The sequence below is a fragment of the Salvelinus sp. IW2-2015 genome, unplaced genomic scaffold (assembly GCF_002910315.2).
Source record: "Salvelinus sp. IW2-2015 unplaced genomic scaffold, ASM291031v2 Un_scaffold1003, whole genome shotgun sequence".
NCBI classification, from domain to species: domain Eukaryota; kingdom Metazoa; phylum Chordata; class Actinopteri; order Salmoniformes; family Salmonidae; genus Salvelinus; species Salvelinus sp. IW2-2015.
Window position 1 is genome coordinate 130,828 of NW_019942683.1, and position 17,688 is coordinate 148,515.

A 17,688-nucleotide genomic window follows, 5' to 3' on the forward strand; every position below is an offset into this window, starting at 1 on the left:
AGAGGAGATGTATATAACTGGCAGACACACATTACTACTGTAATATAATTATAAGGCACCACATTACTACTGATAATAACTGCAGGCACCACATTATACTGTATGATAACTATAAGGCACCACATTACTACTGTATATAACTATAGGCACCACATTACTACTGTATATAACTGCAGACACCCACATTATACTGGTATATACTATAATGGCACCACATTACTACTGTATATAACTGCAGACACCACATTACTACGGTATATAACTGCAGACACCACATTACTACTGTATAATAACTGCAGCCACCACATTACTACTGTATATAACTTAGCACACCACATTACTACTGTAATAACTGCAGACCACATTACTACTGTATATAACTGTAAGACACCACATTACTACTGTATATAACTATAGGACACATTACTACTGTATATAACTGTGACACCACATTACTATGTAAATAACTGCAAGACAACACATTACTACTGTAATAACTACATACAGCCACATTCTACTGTACATAACTGCAGGCCACCACTTACTATATAACTGCAGGCACCACATTACTACTGTATATAACTGCAGCCACCACATTACTATTACACTGCACACAATTACTACTGTAAATAACTGCGACAACACATTACTACTGTATATAACTATAGGCACCACATTACTACTGTATATAACTATAGGCACCACATTACTACTGTATATAACTATACGGCACTAACATTATACTGTATAATAACTATAGACACAACATTACTACTGTATATAACTATAGACACCACAATTACTACTGTATATAACTGCAGGCACCACATTACTACTGTATATAACTGCAAGACACCACCACATTACTACTGTATATAACTGCAGACACCACATTACTACTGTATATAACTATAGGCACCACATTACTACTGTATATAACTGCAGGCACCACATTACTATATAACTCCTTACACCACATTACTACTGTATACGGTGCATTCAGATAGTATTCAGACCCCTTGACTCTTCCACATTTTGTTACGTTACATTGTTACGTTACAGCCTTATTCTAAAATGAATTACATTGTTTTTTCCCCCTCCATAATCTACACGCAATATCTCTGTCTTGAGGCTGTTTGATTTGCTTTCGCTAAAATTAGTTATCAGGTCAGTGTGTGAGTCTCCAGTCCTACCCGTGTGTGTGTGTGAGAGTGCACTCACATCTATGCACGCACTCACACACACACACAAGGAGTGTGTGTGTGTCCATGTGTTAGTGTGTCTGTCTATCTGTGACCACAGCTAGATACATCCCTGTCTGTCTGTCTATCTGTGACTGCAGCTAGATACCTGTCTGTCTGTCTGTCTGTCTGTCTGTCTGTCTGTCTGTCTGTCTGTCTGTCTGTCTGTCTGTCTGTCTGTCTGCCTGTCTGTCTGTGACTGCAGCTAGATTCAACTCCAAAGACCAGGGAGCCTTTTGAAAGCCTCATAAAGAAGGCCATTGATTGGTAGATGGGTAACAATAACAAAGCAGACATTGAATATCTCTTGATATCCTTGAGATTTTTCTACAACTTGATTGGAATCCACCTGTGGTAAATTCAATTGGTTGGACATGATTTGGAAAGGCACACACCTGTCTATATAAGGTCCCACAGTTGACAGGTCAGAGCAAAAACCAAGCCATGAGGTGGAAGGAATTGTCTGTAGAGCTCCGAGACAGGATTGTGTCAAGGCACAGATCTGGGGAAGGGTGCCAAAAAATGTCTGCAGCATTGAAGGTCACCAAGAACACAATGGGGCTACATCATTCTTAAATGGAAGAAGTTTGGAATCACCAATACTCTTCCTAGAGCTGGCCGCATGGCCAAACTGAGCAATCGGGGGAGAAGGGCCTTGGTCAGGGAGGTGACAAAGAACCCGATGGTCACTGACAGAGCCCCCAGAGTTCCTCTGTGGAGATGGGAGAACCTTCCAGAAGGAAAGCCATCTCTGCAGCACTCCAACAATCAGACATTTATGGTAGAGTGGCCAGACGGAAGCCACTCCTCAGTAAAAGGCACATGGCAGCCCGCTTGGAGTTTTCCAAAAGCACCTAAAGACTCTAAGACCATGAGAAACAAGATTCTCTGGTCTGATGAAACCAAGATTGAAATCTTTGGCCTGAATGCCAAGCGTCAGATCTGGAGGAAACGTGGCACCATCCTTACGGTGAAGCATGGTGGTGGCAGCATCAAGTTGTGGCAGTGTTATTCAGTGGCAGGGACTGGGAGACTAGTCAGGATCGAGGCAAAGATGAACAGAGCAAAGTACAGACAGATCCTTGATGAAAACCTGCTCCAGAGCGCTCAGGACCTCAGACCGGGGCGAAGGTTCACCTTCCAACAGGACAACGACTTGGCTTCGGGCCAAATCTCTGAATGTCTTTGAGTGGACCAGCCAGAGCCTGGACTTGAACCCGATCGAACATCTCTGGAAAGACCTGCAAACAGCTGTGCAGCAACGCTCCCCCTCCAACCCGACAGAGCTTGAGAGGATCTGCTAAGAAGATTGGGAGAAACTCCCCAAATACATGTGTACCAAGCTTGTAGCGTCATACCCCAGAAGATGCTCATACCCATAAGATGCTCAATGCTGTAAGATGCTTCAACAAAGTACTGAGTAAAGAGTCTGAATACTTATGTAAATTAGATTTTTTATATCATTTTAGCGCAAGCAAATCAAACAGTCTCTTGACCGTACGATGGAAACACCTGAAGGCATCTGTTAAGGAAATTTCTTGAAGGAATAGTACATGGATGAAGTCTGCTCCCACTATTTTCATTTCTAAATATATTGTTAAGGTCTTTTCTGACTATATTGAACTGATTCATAGAGAGGATGACAGATAGAGGTTGACAGTGAGGAAAGATAGAGCGGATGACAGTGGAGAAAGACAGAGAGGATGACAGTGGGGAAAGACAGAGAGGATGACAGTGGGGAAAGACAGAGAGGATGACAGTGGGGAAAGACAGAGAGGATGACAGGCGGAGAAAGATATGAGAGGATGACAGTGGAGAAAGATAGAGGATGACAGTGAGAGAGACAGAGAGGATGACAGTGGGGAAAGATAGAGGATGACAGTGGAGAAGACAGCGAGGATGACAGTGGAAAGAGAATAGAGAGGATGACAGTGGAGAAAGATAGAGGATGACAGTGGAGAAAGACAGAGAGGATGACAGTGGAGAGAGACAGAGAGGATAACAGTGGGAAAGATAGAGAGGATGACAGTGGAGAAAGACAGAGAGGATGACAGTGGAGAAAGATAGAGGATGACAGTGGAGAAAGACAGAGAGGATGACAGTGGAGAGAGACAGAGGGGGGGAGGATACAGTGGGGACAGTGATAGAGAGATGACAGTGGAGAAAGACAGAGAGGATGACAGTGGAGAAAGATAGAGAGGATGACAGTGGAGAAAGACAGAGAGGATAACAGTGGGGAAAGACAGAGAGGATGACAGTGGAGAGAGACAGAGAGGATGACAGTGGAGAGAGATAGAGATGAGGACAGTGGAGAAAGATAGAGAGGATGACAGTGGGGAAAAACAGAGAGGATGACAGTGGAGAGAGACAGAGAGGATGACAGTGGAGAGAGACAGAGAGGATGACAGTGGAGAGAGATAGAGAGAGGTTGTGTCGAAGGACAGTAAGCTGTATTCAGACCTACACCGACGCCGTGGAAATGTGTGCCAGCTCAGACCGCTAGACTACCCAAGGTTACACGTTATATTTTCTTGAGGGGATAAAAGCAGAAATGTAGTTTAGAACAAACAGTAACATTAAGACGAAGAGAAGAATTGACAGAGGTTTATTCATATAAGAGTAAATTAAGACTGTTTAATGATAAGAGCTTTATTTAATATGACCTCTAAATCCATGGCAAAATAACTGTTGCAAATGTCCAGTAAACAGACTTCTGGTGTCTTTCGAGAGAAAATACAAAAATAATATGCAATTCGAACAGTTAATTTGTAGAATTTGAATGATGTGACTGATTCTCCGTTCCATAGGAGCAGTTTTGGGTTCTTCTTATTGTTGTTACAGTATATTTGAAATGGATCCGTCTCAGATATAATGTCTTTTGCTAGTTCTGGGTTAGTTCTGGAAACATCCGTAATATGACAAGGAAAATCCAACAACCACAGTCAATAGCCCCATGGTATTAAATACATTAGTTGTAAGTTTTATCCCCAGCTCTTTTAAATTAAAGGAGATGATATTTAGTGATATTTTGCATAGTAGGCCAGCCTATACATTATTGTGTGTTATGCAGTGATTTTCTAAAGACAGTGCAGGGAAACGGTTGACTTGAATAGTTAGCATGACTGGTTGAATCCCTGTAATGTTGTTTTGAATAAAATCATCGGCATCGGTATCAGTGTTATAGTGTCCCCGGCTAGAGAGCTTGGGCTCTGTTGTTCTGATCAGCATCTGATTGGTCAAGAGCTTGGGCTCTGTTGTTCTGATTGGTTAAGAGTTTGCTTCCTCTCAGCTGACCTGTGGCATCTGGTTAATTGTTTGATTACTGGTGTTGGTCTCCCGGAACAAGAGATTTAGAATGGTATTTCTAGCTTACTGATAGTTCAGCTGTTGGTCTGGATAGAGGCAGTATAAATGGCTGGGTCACTGGGCTTGGGTAGATGCAGTAGAAATGGCTGGGTCACTGGGCCTGGATAGACGCAGTAGAAATGGCTGGGTCACTGAGCCTGGATAGACGCAGTAGAAATGGCTGGGTCACTGGGCCTGGATAGACGCAGTAGAAATGGCTGGGTCACTGAGCCTGGATAGACGCAGTAGAAATGGGTGAATCATCGAGCCTGGGTCTGGTCTGGTGTAAGTAACAGCAACAACAACCGGTGCCCTGGCCAGAGAATAAGGAATTAGAACTTTAGATTTCTACTGATGGACGGAGAGAGCAGGTGGTGGGGAAAGTGTTGGTTTTGAGCTGCCTTGTTCCGCCAATCGCAGAGTGACACGTTTATTAATGACAGTAGCTGCTAGCTGGTCTGTGGTGTCGATGGGTACAGTACACACTGTAAAAAAAAAAAAGTTCATCTGAAATGCTTTTTCTGATTGTTATGATCCAAAATTACACTTTGGTTTGTTCAACCTATTCTATTCAATTAGTTTGAAATCAAGTAATGAATTGGACTGATCAATGTGATGTTTTGAACTGAACGGAAGCTTCTAGATACCACATTCGCATTGCAGTGGGGCTCAATGTATTAGCTTACAGGCTAACAGAAGATTTGGTAGCGTGGCCTATTGGAGGCCTGGTTTTCAGTTTGTTCTTTTTTGGCCACCCATGAGAGTGAATGTCATTCCAGGTAATGAGTTCTGTTTTATTTTTGTTTTTTGATTATACAGCATGTTCACGGAAAGTACTGAATTTTAAATGATATCTGTGTAAATAGTGTGACACTAAAGAGCCTGGAAATGTTTGACAAGGGGCTCTCGAGTGGCGCAGCGGTCTAAGGCACTGCATCTCAGTGCTTGAGGCGTCACTACAGACACCCTGGTTTGATTCCAGGCTGGCCATGATTGGGAGTCCCGTAGGGTGGTGTGCAATTGGCCCAGTGTCGTCCGGGTTTGGTCGGTGAAGGCAGTCATTGTAAATAAGAATTTGTTCTTAATTAACTGACTTGCCTAGTTAAATAAAGGTTAAATATATATATATATGAGATTGTAACCAGTTAAAGTGAAAGTCTTAGGTAAAGAAGGTGTTTGGAGTCATGCTTTCATGTGATGAAACTAAGTTAATATCTTGATTAACAGGACATTGATTTAATTGCCAATTGAAGAAATATGGACAGGTAATTCCAAAGTGAGAAAGCAACTTGGTACAACATGAAAAAATGGGTTGAATACATATTAGTTTTGTATTTGTGTTATTTATTAGGTTTAACAAAAAAGAGGGAAACTATGTTGAATGTTTAAAGAAATAGGTCACAACTTGAAATACAGGTTTGTTATAATCAAATATAATAGTTGGTATTGAATCATATGTTTGGCTTCAACACATTTAGTTATTTTCTTGTAAACAGTTGTTCTCTTAGGTTGATCCAAACATTACCAGCCTTTCAAAGCACTTCATGGCTACGGACGTGAGTGCTACGGGTCTGTAGTCATTTAGGCAGGTTGCCTTAGTGTTCTTGGGCACAGGGACTATGGTGGTCTGCTTGAAACATGTTGGTATTACAGACTCAATCAGGGACATGTTGAAAATGTCAGTGAAGATACCTGCCTGTCGGTCAGCACATGCTCGGAGCACACGTCCTGGTAATACATCTGGCCCCGCAGCCTTGTAAATGTTGACCTGTTTAAAGGTCTTACTCACGTCGGCTACGGAGAGCGTGATCACACAGTCGTACGGAACAGCTGATGCTCTCATGCATGCCTCAGTGTTGCTTGCCTCGAAGCGAGCATAGATGTGATTTAGCTCGTCTGGTAGGCTCGTGTCACTGGCCAGCTCGCGGCTGTGCTTCCCTTTGTAGTCTGTAATAGTTTGTTGGCCCTGCCACATAAGACGAGCGTCAGAGCCGGTGTGGTACGATTCAATCTTAGCCCTGTATTGACGCGTTGCCTGTTTGATGGTTCGTCGGAGGGCATAGCAGGATATTTTATACGCTTCGGGGTTAGAGTCCCGCACCTTGAAAGCGGCAGCTCTACCCTTTAGCTCAGTGCGAATGTTGCCTGTAATCCATGGCTTCTGGTTGGGGTATGTACGTACAGTCACTATGGGGACGACGTCCTCGATGCACTTACTGATAAAGCCAGTGACTGATGTGATGTACTAAGTGGAGTTTGTTGAACAAAATACAAAGCTGAGTCATTTACACACCTGAACAAAATGCAAAGCTGAGTCATTTACACACCTGAACAAAATGCAAAGCTGAGTAATTTACAAACCCAACAAAATGCAAAGCTGAGTAATTTAAACACCTGAACAAAATGAGAGGAAAAGATAAGCCAATTTACACTAGTCATACAGTCCACTCACACACACACACGAACACACACACACACACCACACACACACACACACACACACACACACACACACACACACACACACACACACACACACACACACACACACACACACACACACACACACACACACACACACACACACACACACACACACACACACACACACACACAATCTACGTGTCAGACGTGAAGGGAGGAGAACGGGTTCTGTTTATGTCGATGATAGAACAAGGACAGGACAGACTGTCATCAGAGATTAATGAACTCATTCCATGCATGGCTCCTTGGCTCTCCTGTACAATGAGTGAGTGTGTGTTTCCAGTGTGTGTGTGGTGTGTGTGCGTGCGAGCGTGTGCGTGCGTTCGTGCGTGCGGTGCGTGTGCGTGTGCGTGTGTGTGTGTGTGTTGTGTGGTGTGTGTGTGTGTGTGTGTGTGTGTGTGTGTGTGTGTGTGTGTGTGTGTGTGTGTGTGTTGTGTGTGGTGTGCGTGCATACGTGTAAGTGCATGTTGTTGTGTGTGTGTGTGTTCAGCGTTGTGATTTATGCCTTGTTCTGCCATGGCAGCTTAACCTTAACAATCAAACGTGCTCTTCTCTGGATAAAGACATAGTGTAGTGGAACCGAATAGGCGGATATTAACCCTTCGTGTCTCACTGGCTTAGTAACACCAGTAGATCAACTGTATTAGCCCGTCAGGATAAAGTATATAAGGCATCAAAACACAGAAAAGTACAAAAAACAACATCTTCCAGGTAAATCAGCATCTTAAAGTCCCATGGTGATATTAAGACAATCCACATTACGACATTTAAAAAAGTTCAAATTATACCCGATGATTCTCAATGGTAAACCACTGTTATAGCCACTGATTCTCAATTACATTCCTATAATATAGCCACCGATTCTCAATTACATTCCCTATAATATAGCCACCGATTCAAAATTATATTTCCCAATGATATAGCCATGATTCAAATTATATTCCCAATGCTAATCCCTCCATCTTTCTGTCTCTGGAAGCTGAACGATATAATAACCTTTTGATTCTTTACACGTCTCAACTCTCTCCAGCAGATAATACAACTACTTTACAAGTGAAATCTAGATTACAGTCCAGATTAAAACTTCAGTCTGTTTAGTCTTTTATTAGACACAGCCTGTTAATGCGTCCCAAAATGGCAATCTATTCCCTTCGTAGTGCACTACCTTAAACCCATGGATCTGGTATACCATGGATCCTGGTAATAAACCCATGGGTCCTGGTATAACCCATGGATCCTGGTATAAACCCATGGGTCCTGGTATAAACCCATGGATCCTGGTTAAACCCATGGGTCCTGGTATAAACCCATGGGTCCTGGTTATAAACCCATGGATCCTGGTTATAACCCATGGATCCTGGTATAAAACCCATGGATCCTGGTATAAACCCATGGGTCCTGGTAATAAACCATGGGTCCTGGTTATAACCCATGGATCCTGGTATAAACCCATCGGTCCTGGTATAAACCCATCGGTCCTGGTATAAACCCATGGGTCCTGGTATAAACCCATGGGTCCTGGTATAAACCATGGGTCTTGTGTGTGGGCTCCCGAGTGGCGCAGCGGTCTAAGGCACTGCATCTCAGTGCTAGGGTGTCACTACAGACCCTGGTTCGATTCCAGGCTGTATCACAACGGCCGTGATTGGAGTCCCGTAGGGCGGCGCACAATTGGCCCAGCGTCGTCCGGGTTTGGCCGGTGTAGGCCGTCATTGTAAATAATAATTTGTTCTTAACTGACTTACCTAGTTAAATAAAGGTTAAAGGTTAAAGGTTAAGTTAAAGTAGTCCACTATAGGGGGACATTTTGGATCCGTACTCTAATGAATGCAGCCCAGCAGAACGTATCCCGTCCTCCATCCCCTCTAAATGATGTTAGCCGTCTGGTCTGACTAATTATGTTATCGTCTGGTCTGACTGATTAAAAATGCATAAGAAATGTCTGGGAAAATGAGATAGGGTTTAGGTCTGAAAGCCGGAAGGAAGGGAGGGAAGGGTCGATACGCGCGCGCGCGTGTGTGGTGTGTGTGTGTGTGTGTGTGTTGTGTGTGTGTGTGTGTGTGTGTGTGTGTGTGTGTGTTGTGTGTGTGTGTGTGTGTGTGTGTGTGTGTGTGTGTGTGTGTGTGTGTGTGTGTGTGTGTGTGTGTGTGGCGTCTATCTCCTTCGCAGTTAGGACAGAGGACTGAGATTGTCCCGGCATGATCCTAAAAACTGCATATTTATATATTTATTTGCCGTATATATTCATATATTTGCCGTACATATTTATATATTTGCTGTACATATTCATATATTTGCCGTATATATTTATATATTTGGCATATATATTTGCCCGTACACATTCGTATATTTGTCGTGCAAATTAATATATTTGCCGTATATATTTAATGTATTTGCCGTAAATAGTTATTTATATAGTTTTATATAGACTCTGGGTTGACGTACCAGAAATACAGCTAATTTTATAATACGTCTATTTCGCAAAGTCTTCACGAGAACTTTCATTTAGTTGACAATCCTCTACTGTCATCAGGCTGGGGTTGGGATATGCCAATGCACACACAGACACACAGACACACAAACCCTCTGCTCGTTCCCTCATTCCCTTGTGGTAACTCGGCACCGTGTTTCATCCAACCAGGACTATTGATTGTGATCAGGTCATAATAGCCGTGATTCTGCTCATGCTGAGAGCGACAACAACATCTCTCCAACCATTTAACAGCTTGTTTTAAGTTTCATTCACTTTATTCTATTTCCATTGAGTCAACTTCACAGGTAGAAATGAGAAGTAAGGCTATTTTCTCATTCTGTTTATGCACAAAATAAATCCCTCTTATTTATAAAGATATGAGGGCAAAGGTCAGCTGGAGGTCAGGAGACGGCCCCGGAGATCAGAGGAAAGAAGACAGTAAAAGTGCACACTCAGAAAGGACAGTTCAAAGGATCCCAGTCAGTCTCATGTCGCTGTAGGTCTCACTATCTTTCTCTTTCTCAGACAGTCCTTTTGCACAAAACTGGTAGAACTGGGAGGTACACAATCATTTCAAAACATTCAAATAAAGATGATATATCTTCTCCTGTATTTCCTGTGTTCCTATAGGCTGCTGAGCAGGATGCCCTCTGACCTCCAGGAGCGTCACCTGACCTCCAGCTGTGGCTCCTATATCAAGACCGAGCCCTCCTCCCCCTCCTCCTCATTGGTTGACACCATCAGCCACCACAGTCCCTCTGCCAATAGCGACGCCAGCGGCAGCTACATCAACGTAAACCACCTCAACGGAAGCTCGCACGTCCTCGACTCCCCGTCCATGTTTAACCCGGGCATGCTGGGAGGGGGCGGAGCCTGTCTCCGGAGGTATGACGACTGCGGAGAGGGCGTGGCGGATGATTCGCCGATCAAGTGCGAGTATATGTTGAATGCGATTCCGAAAAGGCTGTGTCTGGTGTGTGGGGATATCGCATCAGGTTACCACTATGGGGTCGCCTCCTGTGAGGCCTGCAAAGCCTTCTTCAAAAGAACCATACAAGGTATAGTATCACTCCACTCCCTCACTCGCTCACTCACTTACTTACTCACTCCCTCCTTCGCTCACTCACCACGGTTCATCTCTCGTAGGGACTATCTGTTGAAGACCCATTGTCAGTACATTAACTGTTGGATGATTCTATGTGTCTCAGTTGAGAGTTGACGGGGTTCCAGTCACATATATACTGAACCAGTTGAGAGTTGCCAGGGTTACAGTCACAGATATACTAAACCAGTTGAGAGTTGCCAGGGTTACAGTCACAGATATACTAAACCAGTTGAGGCAACTCTCAACTGGGTTTTAAGTGTATTCTGTGACTGTAAACCCTCTGGCAACTGTCAACCTGGTTTAGTATAATCATGTGACTGTAACCCTGTCTGTGTATCAAAACCTCATCAACTGGTTTAGTAATACTGCTGTGACTGTAACCGTGGAAACTCTCACTGGTTAGTAATATGTGACTGTAACCCTGGCAACTCTCAACTGGTGTTTTAGTATATCTGTGACCTGAACCCTGGCAACTCTCAACTGGTTTAGTATACTTGTGACTGTAACCCTGGCAACCTCAACTGTTTAGTATATCTGTGACAGTACACCCTGGCAACTCTCACACTGGTTTACGTATATAATGGTGATCTATGTAACCCTGGCAACTCTCAACTGGTTTAGTATATCTGTGACTGTAACCCTGGCAACTCTCAACTGGTTTAGTTATCTGTGACTGTAACCCTGGCACTCTCAACTGGTTTTAGTTATTGTGACTGTAACCCTTGGCAACTCTCAACTGGTTTAGTATATATGTGACTGTAACCCTGCAACTCTCAACTGGTTTAGTATATCTGTGACTGGTAACCCTGGCAACTCTCAACTGGTTTAGTGTATCTGTGACTGTAACACCTGGCAACTCTCATCTGGTTTAGTATATCTGTGACTGTAACCCTGGCAACTCTCAACTGGTTTAGTATATCTGTGTGACTGTAACCGTGGACAACTATCAACTGGTTTAGTATATCTGTGACTGTTAACCCTGGCAACTCTCAACGGTTTAGTATATCTGTGACTGTAACCCTGGCAACTCTCAACTAGTTTACAGTAATATATGTGATGTAACCCTGGCAACTCTCAACTGGTATTAGTATATCTGTGACTGTAACCTGGCAACTCTCAACTGGTTTAGTATATCATGTGACTGTAACCCTGGCAACTCTCAACTGTTTAGTATATCTGTGACTGTAACCCTGGCAACTCTCAACTGTTTAAGTAATATTGTGACTGTAACCCTGGCAACTCTCAACTGGTTTAGTATATCTGTGACTGTAAACCCTGGCAACTCTCAACTGGTTTAGTTATTCTGTGACTGTAACCCTGGCAACTCTCAATGGTTTAGTGTATCTGTGACTGTAACCCTGGCAACTCTCAACTGGTTTAGTATATATGTGACTGTACACCCTGGCAACTCTCAACTGGTTAGTATATTAGTGACTGTAACCCTGGCAACTCTCAACTGTTTAGTATATTGTGACTGTAACCCTGGCAACTCTCAACTGGTTAGTGTAATCTGTGACTGTAACCTGGCAACTCTCAATTGTTTAGTGTATCTGTGACTGTAACCTTGGCAACTCTCAACTGGTTTAGTATATATGTGACTGTAACCCTGGCAACTCTCAACTGGTTCAGTATATCTGTGACTGTAACCCTGGCAACTCTCAACTGGTTTAGTAGTATCTGTGACTGTAAACCCTGGCAACTCTCAACTGGTTTAGTATATCTGTGACTGTAACCCTGGCAACTCTCAACTGGTTTAGTTATATCTGTGACTGTAACCGTGGAAACTCTCAACTGGTTTAGTATAATTGTGACTGTAACCCTGGCAACTCATCTCAACTGGTTTAGTATATCTGTGACTGTAACCCTGGCAACTCTCAACTGGTTAGTATATCTGTGACTGTAACCCTGGCAACTCTCAACTGGTTTAGTATATCTGTGACTGTAACCCTGGCAACTCTCAACTGGTTTAGTATATCTGTGACTGTAACCCTGGCAACTCTCAACTGGTTTAGTATATCTGTGACTGTAACCCTGGCAACTCTCAACTGGTTTAGTTATCTGTGACTGTAACCCTGGCAACTCTCAACTGGTTTAGTATATCTGTGACTGTAACCCTGGCAACTCTCAACTGGTTTAGTATATCTGTGACTGTAACCCTGGCAACTCTCAACTGGTTTAGTATCTCTGTGACTGTAACCCTGGCAACTCTCAACTGGTTTAGTATATCTGTGACTGTAACCCTGGCAACTCTCAACTGGTTTAGTATATCTGTGACTGTAACCCTGGCAACTCTCAACTGGTTTAGTATATCTGTGACTGTAACCCTGGCAACTCTCAACTGGTTTAGTATATCTTGTGACTGTAACCCTGGCAACTCTCAACTGGTTTAGTATATCTGTGACTGTAACCCTGGCAACTCTCAACTGGTTCAGTATATAGTGTGACTGGAACCCCGTCAACTCTCAACTGAGACACATAGATCATCCAACAGTTAATGTACTGACAATGGTCTTCAACAGATAGTCCCTACGAGAGATGAACCGTGGTGAGTGAGCGAAGGAGGGAGTGAGTAAGTAAGTGAGTGAGCGAGTGAGGGAGTGGAGTGATACTATCCTTGTATGGTTCTTTTGAAGAAGGCTTTGCAGGCCTCACAGGAGGCGACCCCATAGTGGTAACCTGATGCGATATCCCCACACACCAGACACAGCCTTTTGGTATTGCATTCAACATATACTCCGCACTTGATCGGCGAATCATCCGCCACGCCCTCTCCGCAGTCGTCATACCTCCGACCGAGACAGGCTCCGCCCCCCCCAGCATGCCCGGGTTAAACATGGACGGGGATCGAGGACGTGCGAGCTTCCGTTGAGGTGGTTTACGTTGATGTAGCTGCCGCTGGCGTCGCTATTGGCAGAGGGACTGTGGTGGCTGATGGTGTCAACCAATGAGGAGGAGGGAGGAGGGCTCGGTCTTGATATAGGAGCCACAGCTGGAGGTCAGGTGACGCTCCTGGAGGTCAGAGGGCATCCTGCTCAGCAGCCTATAGGAACACAGGAAATACAGGAGAAGATATATTCATCTTTATTTGAATGTTTTGAAATGATTGTGTACCTCCCAGTTCTACCAGTTTGTGCAAAAGGACTGTCTGAGAAAGAGAAAGATAGTGAGACCTACAGCGACATGAGACTGACTGGGATCCTTTGAACTGTCCTTTCTGAGTGTGCACTTTTACTGTCTTCTTCCTCTGATCTCCGGGGCCGTCTCCTGACCTCCAGCTGACCTTTGCCCTCATATCTTTATAAATAAGAGGGATTTATTTTGTGCATAAACAGAATGAGAAAATAGCCTTACTTCTCATTTCTACCTGTGAAGTTGACTCAATGGAAATAGAATAAAGTGAATGAAACTTAAAACAGTGTAGAACTGTTAAATGGTTGGAGAGATGTTGTGTCGCTCTCAGCATGAGCAGAATCACGCGCTATTATACTGATCACAATCAATAGTCCTGGTTGGATGAAACACGGTGCCGAGTACCACAAGGAATGAGGGAACGAGCAGGAGGTTTGTGTGTCTGTGTGTCTGTGTGTGCATTGGCAATATCCCAACCCCAGCCTGATGACAGTAGAGGATTGTCAACTAAATGAAAGTTCTCGTGAAGACTTTGCGAAATAGACGTATTATAAAATTAGCTGTATTTCTGGTACGTCAACCCAGAGTCTATATAAAACTATATAAATAACTATTTACGGCAAATACATTAAATATATACGGCAAATATATTAATTTGCACGACAAATATACGAATGTGTACGGGCAAATATATATGCCAAATATATAAATATATACGGCAAATATATGAATTGTACAGCAAATATATAAATATGTACGGCAAATATATGAATATATACGGCAAATAAATATATAAATATGCAGTTTTAGGATCATGCCGGGACAATCTCAGTCCTCTGTCCTAACTGCTGGAATGAGATAGACGCCACACACACACACACACACACACACACACACACACACACACACACACACACACACACACACACACACACACACACACACACACACACACACACACACACACACCACACACACAACACACACACACACACACCACCACACACGCGCGCGCGCGCGTATCGACCCTCTCCCTCCCTTCTTCCGGCTTTCAGACCTAAACCCTACTCTCATTTTCCCAGACATTTCTTATGCATTTTTAATCAGTCAGACCAGACGGATAACATAATTAGTCAGACCAGACGGCTAACATCATTTAGATGGGGATGGAGGTACGGGATACGTTCTGCTGGGCTGCATTCATTAGAGTACGGATCCAAAATGTCCCCCTATAGTGGACTACTTTAACTTAACCTTAACCTTTAACCTTTATTTAACTAGGTAAGTCAGTTAAGAACAAATTATATTTACAATGACGGCCTACACCGCCAAACCCGGACGACGCTGGGCCAATTGTGCGCCGCCCTTACGGGGACTCCCAATCACCGGCCGTTGTGCATACAAGCCTGGAATCGAACAGGGTCTGTATGACACAATCTAGCACTGAATGCAGTGCCTTAGACCGCTGGCACTCGGGAGCCCAACACACAAGACATGTTTAACCAGGACCCTCGTTTATGGGTAAATGAACCAGGACCCTGGGTTTATACCAGGACCGATGGTTATACAGGACGATGGGTTATACAGGACCCATGGTTTATACCAGGACCCATGGTTTATACCAGGACCCATGGGTTTATACCAGGATCATAGTTTTATACCAGGATCCAGGGTTTATACCAGGATCCATGGGTATTCACTACCAGGACCCATGGGTTTATACCAGGACCTCATGGGTTTATACTCAGGATCATTTATGAGCACGATGGTTTATCCAGGATCCATGGGTTTATACCAGGACCCATGGGTTTATATCCATGGGTGTATACAACCCTGGTTTATACCAGATCCCGGGTATACCAGATCCATGGGTTATTAAGGTAGTGCACTACGAAGGAATAGATTGCCATTTTGGGACGCATTAACAGGCTGTGTCTAATAAAAGACTAAACAACTGAAGTTTTAATCTGGACTGTAATCTAGATTTCACTTGTAAAGTAGTTGTATTATCTGCTGGAGAGAGTTGAGACGTGTAAAGAATATCAAAAGGTTATTATATACGTTCAGCTTCCAAGAGACAGAAAGATGGAGGATTAGCATTGGGAATATAATTTTTGAATCAGTGGCTATATCATTGGGAATATAAGTTTGAATCGGTTGGCTATATTATAGGGAATGTAATTGAGAATCGGTGGCATATATATAGGAATGTAATTGAAAAGAATCAGTGCTATAACAGTGGGTTACCATGAGAATCATCGGTATAATTTGAACTTTTTTTAAAATGTCGTAATGTGGATTGTCTTAATATCACCAATGGGACTTTAAGATGCTGATTTACCTGGAAGGATGTTTGTTGTTTTGTACTTTTCTGTGTTTTGATGCCTATATATACTTTATCCTGACCGGGCTAATACAGTTGATCTACTGGTGTTACTAAGCCAGTGAGACACGAAGGTTAATATCCGCCTATTCGGGTTCCACTACACTATGTCTTTATCCAGAGAGAGCACGTTTGATGTTAAGGGTTAAGCATGCCATGGCAGAACAAGGCATAAATCACAACGCTGAACACACACACACACACACATGCACTTACACGTATGCACGCACACACCACACACACACACACACACACACCACACACACACACACACACACACACACCACACACACACACCACACACACACACACACACACACGCACACGCACACGCACGCACGCACGAACGCAACGCACACGCTCGCACGCCACCACACACACACACTGGAACACACACTCACTTCCTATCTGAGTATACAGGAGAGCCAAGGAGCCATGCATGAAATGAGTTCATTAATCTCTGTATGACAGTCTGTCCTGTCCTTGTTTCTATCATCGACATAAACAGAACCCGTTCTCTTCCCTTCACGTCTGACACGTAGTATTGTGTGTGTGTGTGTGTGTGTGTGTGTGTGTGTGTGTGTGTGTGTGTGTGTGTGTGTGTGTGTGTGTGTGTGTGTGTGTGGTGTGTGTGTGTGTGTGTGTGTGTGTGTGTGTGTGTGTGTGTGTTGTGGTGTGTGTGTGTGTGTGTGTGTGTTCGTGTGTGTGTATGTTCGTGTGTGTGTGTGAGTGGACTGTATGACTAGTGTAAATTTGGCTTATCTTTTCCTCTCATTTTGTTCAGGTGTTTAAAATACTCAGCTTTGCATTTTGTTGGGTTTGTAAATTACTCCAGCTTTGCATTTTGTTCAGGTGTGTAAATGACTCAGCTTTGCATTTTGTTCAGGTGTGTAAATGACTCAGCTTTGTATTTTGTTCAACAAACTCCACTTAGTACATCACACAGTCACTGGCTTATCAGTAAGTGCATCGAGGACGTCGTCCCCATAGTGACTGTACGTACATACCCCAACCAGAAGCCATGGATTACAGGCAACATTCGCACTGAGCTAAAGGGTAGAGCTGCCGCTTTCAAGGTGCGGGACTCTAACCCGAAGCGTATAAAATATCCTGCTTATGCCCCGACGAACCATCAAAACAGGCAACGCGTCAATACAGGGCTAAAGTTAATCGTACCACACCGGCTCTGACGCTCGTCTTATGTGGCAGGGCCAACAAACTATTACAGACTACAAAGGGAAGCACAGCCGGAGCTGGCCAGTGACACGAAGCCACCAGACGAGCTAATCACATCTATGCTCGCTTCGAGGCAAGCAACTACTGAGGCATGCATGAGAGCATCAGCTGTTCCGTACGACTGTGGATCACGCTCTCCGTAAGCCGACGTGAGTAAGACCTTTAAACAGGTCAACATTTAACAAGGCTGCGGGCAGATGTATTACCAGGACGTGTGCTCCGAGCATGTGCTGACCGACGGCAGGTATCTTCACTGACATTTTCAACATGTCCCTGATTGAGTCTGTAATAC

General features: G+C 43.7%; 1 protein-coding gene across 1 annotated transcript in view; it reads left to right on the forward strand.

The window, feature by feature from the left end:
• Positions 1-17,688, forward strand: part of LOC112069406 (steroid hormone receptor ERR2-like) — a 29,382-nt gene that overhangs the window by 10,810 nt on the left and 884 nt on the right. Inside the window, exon 2 of the mRNA XM_024136741.2 lies at positions 10,174-10,601. Within this exon, the coding sequence (XP_023992509.1) occupies positions 10,187-10,601 (415 nt within the window). The 5' untranslated portion in view covers positions 10,174-10,186. The remainder of the gene's footprint in view (positions 1-10,173; positions 10,602-17,688) is intronic.